At 30.1% G+C, this 8087-nt stretch overlaps 1 protein-coding gene across 2 annotated transcripts in view; it reads left to right on the top strand.

Annotated features, from left to right (window-relative positions):
• Positions 1-381: 381 nt before the first annotated feature.
• Positions 382-8087, top strand: part of LOC106475329 (striatin-like) — a 12306-nt gene continuing 4600 nt past the window's right edge. Inside the window, exons 1-3 of one of the 2 annotated variants that reach the window (XM_022379467.1) lie at positions 382-548; positions 5462-5569; positions 6542-6826. In XM_022379467.1, the coding sequence (XP_022235175.1) occupies positions 422-548; positions 5462-5569; positions 6542-6826 (520 nt within the window). In that variant the 5' untranslated portion in view covers positions 382-421. The remainder of the gene's footprint in view (positions 549-5461; positions 5570-6541; positions 6827-8087) is intronic. The other variant, XM_022379469.1, reaches the window with a different exon arrangement.

The following is an 8087-nucleotide window of genomic DNA, read 5'->3' as shown; positions in this document are numbered from 1 at the left end:
TTGATAATCCTCAACAACAATCTTACTATATTTACCACTGATCCTACCTTCTGACCAATTTTCTTGAAGTATTAAAAGATAATCCTCAACAACAATCTTACTATATTTACCATTGAACCTACCTTCTGACCAATTTTCTTGTTTTAGTACTTGATAATCCTCAACAACAATCTTACTATATTATAAATTCAATATGTTTGTTATAAATATAGTAAAACATGTTACTTTACAGTCTGTTCCTAGAAATAAGAAAATCTCATAAGTTACCTGTAAACTAGCACAATTCATAAAGACCAAGTTAAATGTTTGGATAGGAGATTGTGTTATTTTTATTACTGTGTATCTTGTACAAAATTGCTGGTTACATATCAGAGTCATTATCTGTAACTAGGTAATCCCCTCAAACAACAAAACGCCTAGGATGGATGATTTGATGATGGAAGATGCAGAAACTGAAGAAGTTTTATCAGAATTCAGTTTCTTGGGACCAAACTCTGTCAATGGTTCAGGAGTAGCTAGGAGTCAGGGGGAAATTGTAGAGTGGGGGGGTAAGTCGTAGAGTTTGAATCTAATCGTTTCATCTAATGTATTTTTTTATACCATCATAAGCACAGCTTATTGATTCTTTATTTTAAAGTTAAGATATTAGTATTTTGTAAAAGGGATTTTAAGGATTGAAGTTCTTTAGATAACATGATTCATGTTCTAAATAACTTTGAAGTATATTAGTTACATATGAAATGTTTCTGGTGTTTTAAATTGATAGGTCTATGCAGTTGTTTATTTTATATTTAACATCTTCTTGACCAGTTAGGTTTGGAATTTTGTGTAGAAAGTGCATCTGGTGATGGTCAAACTCAGTGAAACAAATAAAAAGGGCAAAAGATTTTCTTAAGATGACAACTTTCAGAAACATTGTTTGTAATGAAAAATTACAGCCATGATGAGAAATATTGCTTAGAAAAGAAGAAGAAGAAAAAAACTTAAGATTTCTGAAGTTTTATTGATTGTTAGAGTTTTTTTTTAACATTTGTTTATGAAAGTCGGTACATACTTTTTAATGTGGCAACTAGTCTTAGCTAAGACGTTAACCATCTAGTGTTCCCAGTAGGAGTAGGGTTAAGTTCTCAAAGGTTGTTGGAACTATGAGAATATGAAGTTTATACTTATTGTATTAAATTTTAATTCTAGTCTCACTGAGTCAACTTTACGTGAGTTGACAACATATAACAAACATACTCACACGGACTACTTAATTGATCTACTAGTCAGCTAGCAGAATTCAAAGTAACTGTCGAATAAGCTAATTATTTATGTACACATTTGGCATTAAAAAGGTAATGAGTTTATGATAAAATCATTTCATGATTAAATGTTTCAAATAGTAAGAGCTTATGGTACGATAAATAAGTCATAATCTTATGTAAAAAATATATATTAGTTTCACTGTTATGCAAGATCATGTCTATTACTCAATAAGAGATATAATAATTATGAGAAAGTTGAAGCAGTGGTAATGTTTAAAATTTATCAATATGATACTTGACTATACTTGTAACAATCCTTGTTTAATAAATATAATTTTTGAGTGAAAGTTAATTTATGAAGATCTGTATTGGAGTATTATGCTATAAGTATAGTTTACTCGGTTGTTATTGTATCTGCTTTGTTTGAAATACTCTTTTGGTTGTATTGCATTGTTATGCATGAGATCAAAGAGAGGAGGAGATACAATGTAAATTTAATTCTATAATCATTATAAATTTTCTTTGTTAATCCTATCATGTCTGGTAAACACCTTTCAGGTGTTGATTGCATACCTGAATATCAGATGTAAAACTTCAAGTGAAAATGACAATTTTTGAGTTAGAATTTTAGAATTCATATTTTTTCATTTTGTAATGTACATTTAGTGTAATTTGCAAAGGAAAAAGGGAAAAATTTCAAATTTCATTTTTCTGCTGTTCTGAGGAGTCTTGTCTGTAAACAATAATTATTGATTTATTTTTTAAAACGTTTCTATCCATCTCAAATATAGCCTTATATTTGCTAAAAAACAACAACATAAAATCATCCCACGAAAACATAATATAAATATCATGTTTTTTTTATGTGATTTTGCCCCCCCCCCACAGTGGATTAAGTCTGCTGAAAACTGGGTTTCGATACTCGTGGTTGGCACAGCATCGATACCCAACATATAAATACCATTGGACAGAGCAGATTATAAAATGTTTGTGTCAGCGTAAAGTAGATAAAACTTACAGTTTTCCAGAATGTAACTATCTACAGCTTTTGTAGATGTGAATAAACAAATCTAATGGAAATTTCAGAAGACTTAGGAACAAAACATAGATCTGGAAATTTGTGTATAGTTTCTTTGTTTTATGTTCAATTATATCTGTTTGAAGACATTTCTTCTATGAAAGGATATCAAGTAATATTAGTTAGGTTTATTGAGTACAGTAGGCAATGGCAAAATATTCCAACAACTAGGATCATTATTTATTGAATATTATTGTTAAGTTTATCATATTCAAACAATGAACATAAATATGAGAACATATTATTTATTGAAAAAAAAAAGGATATTTGTAAGATATAAATTATTATGACCAAGAATATTGTAAGCAAAAATTACAATACCTAGCTTAACAAAGGTAATGGTGATTCTCATTTGAAAGGTGATGTTATAAGTCACCAACATGTCTTTATCATTTTTTTTACTTACTTTTTTTATGCTTTATAGCTAGAAGTGATTCTACTGCAGTTGGAAAATAAAGTATTGAAAGAAATGTGTTAATGAATATAAATCAAGTTGAAAATGACTGGATGTATAAAATGGAACTTTCTGATCGATTATAACATAGGCTTAAGTTATGACATGACAAGAAGTATCTCACAATAGAATTTCAAAAATTTTGCAACCTAAACAAATTATAGACATACTAAGTCAAATTATTATATCAATTTTTTAAAGCCAAAGCTAGATAATAATAATTTAATAAATTTGTACTAAATTTCATGTCATTTGGTTAAGCATTTCTATTCTGAGAACGAAAACAAAATTTTGGGGAATTTAAATACTTATCAAATAAGATTGAGAAACAATTTCTTTGATAATTTAAAGGTATAAAAAATAGTCCATTTTTTTAGTAGAGTATTGTGATAACCTCTATGATTTCAGGGGGAAGGTGTAACTTTCAAAAGCATTTAGGTTAATATTTGGTTTATTATATTGTAAGAACTTGTGAGTGAATGTAAAGAAAGATGTGTAACAATTTGTTAACCAAACAGTATCTGCTGTATCCAGTGGTTACAAAGCCTTTTGGCCAATACCAGAGCTCATCAAGCCAGCTCGGATAAAATGGACACAGTAATGTTTGTGATTTATATAATCAAAGTACGAGAGCAACAATTGTTATTGTGTGAATTAGACGAATTTGTTGAAATGTAATTTTTATTTTTTTATTTTTAAGTCATTTACAAATCAGAATTAGAGTAAAATTTAATACACATTATCATTTAACACCCGTTATTTCTTTATCTTTATTTTTTTTTAAATTAACTACTAATCATTCAGAAGAATGGTTGAACCAGCAAACTAGTCTTTTTGTTTCAACAAGGGTCAGATAACCATACTGTCAAAAGGTTGAGACTACATTAGTAATTCTAAGAAGCTACGAGTGAAAGCAAAGAAGAATGTATAATAATATGCCAACCACACTATCTGCCATATCCAGTACCAATGAGGCCTTTTTGCTCATTACAAGGATTCATATGTAGTGGTTGGGATGCTATTCATATTATCAAATTGCATGAATAACAGTTGTTATGATGTGAGCTAGATAAAGTTGGTGAAACATAATTTTTATAAATTTTATTTAATTAACCAAAATTAGGATAATTGTTAATGAAATATTATCACTTATTTATTTCAACATCAATTACTTATTATTATTATTTATTTTAGATAATTCAATTAACTCATCGTTCACATGAACTGGATTATGATTTGTATACTCTTTTTATCCCTATGTTTTCTCACCAGCATGATATTACATTCCTTTTTTAATTATGCATATTTTACAGTATGTTACCTCAAGAATCCTGTGACTAAAATTGTATCTTATAGAATTAATAGGAGCTTAATTTCCACTGTTACTTATTAATGTTTCAGTGGTTCATAAGTCTGTATTCCCTGATACTTGGAGAACATTGGTTAATGTATACGATACTTTCACATGCCTTACCATATATAATTTTAAAAATATTGAACTATCTTTTCTTTGCATGGTTTAGTTGCATGTGCATTACACTAGTACTATTCCTGTGTATGTGTGTCTGTTGCTGCATGGTATGCATTTTAATTATTCCTTCATTAATGAATTCCTGTTTAGGTTAGGTGACAATGTTATACTGTTATCAAAATTCTGGTTTCAAATATGTGTTAGTACAAGATATAATTTGTCAGAAAAGGAGAAATTTTCTACTCACTGATATCGGGTATTTTCAAGCAACTTATTGTTACTTAATTTCAAACACACCAGTTGATCCAAACAAGCATTTCTTGTAGTGTAGTATAACTTCAGTTGAACAAAAAGGCATTTTTTAGTGTAATATAAATTCAGATGTAAAAGGGGGGCATTTCCCATAGTGTAATATAAGTTCAGTTGTACAAAGGGGCATTTCTCGTAGTTTAGTATATCTTCAGTTGTATAAAGTGGCATTTTTTCTTGTGTAGTATAACTTCAGTTGTACAAATGGTTAATTTCTTCAAGTGTAGTATGCCTTCAGTTGTACAAACAGGCATTTCTTTTAGTGTAGTATAACTTCATTTGTACAAATGAGCAATTCTTTTAGTGTAGTATATCTTCAGTTGGTACAACCAGGCATTTCTCTTAGTGTAGTATATCTTCAGTTGGTACAAATGGGCATTTCTTTTATTGTAGTATAACTTCAGTTGTACAGCCAGGTGTTTCTTCTATTGTAGTATAACTTCAGTTGATGTATTTGTTAGTACAGAGTTAGTGGACACCTCGATTTGTCAACAAGAGATGTGTGTAATATATTTGTAAGCTCATATTGTTCCATAGCGCACAGTATTTTTCTTTAATTTCAAGTAGTGATTTTGCTGGATAAGCTCAGATATTTAAAGTAAATATAAGAAAGAAATGGGAAAAATACACTCTTGTAGAACATAGATGCACAGTAAAAACTATAAAATTCTGTCAAAATGAAATTAGAATGCTAGTTTACAAGTTCATGATACATTTAAGAGAACCCTGATCTAGTTATAAAATAAAATAAAAAACATTTTCAACAGTTCTGAAACCATAAGTGTATGCATTCATTATAATATACACACATTTAAAAAAAAGTGCGTATTTTAACAGTATTCAATTTCTTTTCCTTGCACTTTGTTTTGGTTGACTATGTGACATTGTTGGTCTGTGTACAGAGAGGTCAGAGGGTAGCTGCAAGGAAGAATGGGGCACAAACCCCCAAGCCATCTCTAAAATGATGGAAGAATTTCGAAGGGAGAGGAACAGGAAAGGTACCTCCCAGAGTAAGTGGCCTTGCTTGGGGTGCATTCTTCACACAGCAGCAGTGAGTTTGGCCTGTGTTTAGTCATTAACCTCCTCTGCTTTGGGTGCCTTTGTCATAAAATACATTAATGGGAAGTAATAGGAAAAGCATGGATTGTTGTTGCTGTGGCAATTCAGGCTGGTGGAGTTTTGTTTCTACTAATGACATTAATTCTGCCTTTGTTTTTTCCTTTGTTCTTTCAGAGCATTTAATCATTTTAAAGTTATAATTTCTCTGCTAGCTTTTAATAATTCCTGCTTATGGCTAAGCATCTTTAAACTCCTTGTCCTTTTGGAGCATTTTGTGTTTTATACATCATGACTGGACATGGCATCAGGAACTGTTGTGATCATCAATGTATTAAAACATTTTTTTTCAAAAATAAATATGAATCTTCTGTAGCAATGAAAAGATAAATTATTGAAATAAACACTTAAATACAATGATGACCACATTGTTTCCAGACGCTTTAACCTGAAATAGGATTCTGTTCTAAATTTTTAAAATTTTACCATTTGTTTTAAAGTTTTATTCAATAGAAATGACTGGAAAGACTAATCATTATTAGATTAGTAATGTTTCACAATACTTAAACTTACTAACAAAGATTAATGTATGTATATTGCATTTGTTTTTCATTTTAATATTTATTCTTACAAAATTTTTTCAAACTAACCATAGAAATGGTTTTATGAATTTCTGTGTATTTACAAGTTTTCTGTTCTTGTAGTTACTTTATTTATAGTTGCAAAAATGTCAGTTAATTTTAAATTGAGAAAGTTGTTTTTGATTCGGTAAAAGGTATGTAAACTTTTATGATCTTAAGTTGCACAGCTTGCCTGTTTTGTTTTGCTACTGTTGTTGATAATGCACTTTTTTTGTCCCATGCATGTCATTATTTTAATTTAAATTGCACTAGTTCTTTTACTTTCTAACTAAACATATCCTTTAGGGCCCACGAGGTCCGCTTTGCAAGCCATGTTAGCCACTTTATCAAGTGATAGCAATGAGGAAAACAGCCTGTCACCCGTACTCAGTGGTAGCTCATCCTTTACACCGTCATCATCCGCCATGTTGTTACCTGTTCCAGCACATGCTGGCACAGAGGTCTCCTCCAATATTCTCAATGGAGACAACGGGTTAGGGGAGGGGTTGCGCTCGCTTGCCAACTATAATCCAATTCTTGGGTTCGAGACTGCTCTTAACAGCACTCTTCCACAAGAGGTGGATAACAATGGTATGTATGAGGAAATCAGAAGTAAAAGTTTTCTTTCCTAACACAAATTTACCTTGGTTTTTTTTTTTTGGCCTATTTTTTAAGAGCATTATTTGCATGTCTGTTTCAATTGTAATATCACATTCAAGATATACCTGCTTATTTCACCAGCTTCCTTTCATATGCACTGTTGAAGAATATATACCTTCATGTGCAACTAAAAGTTAGTTTTTTACCACTAATCTCTGTCTGATTTTTCAGAAATGCACGGATATATCCTTTAACCGTTTCTAAGATCATGCATCTTCTTTATTTTACTGTTATTTCAAAATAAGCCAGTTTTGCTTCATTTGCTATAACTATGTTTGACCTTTTTTGTTTTAGTTGCTTTCATTTTTGTGCATTTTAGCGTATTGTATTGTAGTATTATTGAATAATACAGAACAAAATATAAATATGTGTTGTAGTTGGAATTATGCGTACCACTTTATTATACCTATAGCTTCAGATATTAAGTGTATCTTGTGTGAATTATTAATGAGGATAAAAGATCTGTGGTCATGTGTTTTGTAAACACAATTTTGCATACTTTAAACTCATTTCCACATTCTCAACTACAACCACGAAAAAAAAATAATATATATATATATATATAAGCTTGATATTAAGATATTTGACCATTTCAAGACTGTAAATACATTAAAAAATCCAGTATTTTTCATCGGGAAATTAATAAAAACAACCAACAGTAAACGTGATACTGTTTTTACTTCTTTGAATAACCGTAAAAAGACTAAGTGTAGCATTTGGAAACTACTTTATACCTGCTTTTGTCTTTTTGTTTAAACTGTTAACATATATTCAGTTAAAACAAATTGTGGAAGTTGAGAGTAATAACCAAATACTACTGATTGTTTTACTGAAGTAATTGAAATCCATAATTTTTATATTTTATGCAACTGTAAAAAGTGAATAATCTGTAAAAGCTATGTCATTGAGCATTCTAGGGTGGCAGTAGAATTTTTAATAATCAATGTGTAAATAAAACTTTCTTAAAAGTGCCACAGTTATCTTACTTTTTCAGTACATATACATTCACTAGGCTTAGACACTTAGCTTTTATACAGTAAAGTTGTGTTATTTAATCGTGTATAGAGATTGGTCTTCATAATGTTAGAAAAACACGTAGGTTCAAGAAGTCTTAATAGAAATGAATAAAAACCCTATAACCCGAGAGCTTTCGAAAGGTGGACCTTTCTTCTTCAGAGGCAGACTGAAGAAG

The sequence above is a fragment of the Limulus polyphemus genome, unplaced genomic scaffold (genome assembly GCF_000517525.1).
Source record: "Limulus polyphemus unplaced genomic scaffold, Limulus_polyphemus-2.1.2 Scaffold8409, whole genome shotgun sequence".
Taxonomy (NCBI): Eukaryota; Metazoa; Arthropoda; class Merostomata; order Xiphosura; family Limulidae; genus Limulus; species Limulus polyphemus.
The sequence above is the reverse complement of the archived record's forward strand: the minus strand, read 5'-3'. Positions and strand labels throughout refer to the sequence as shown.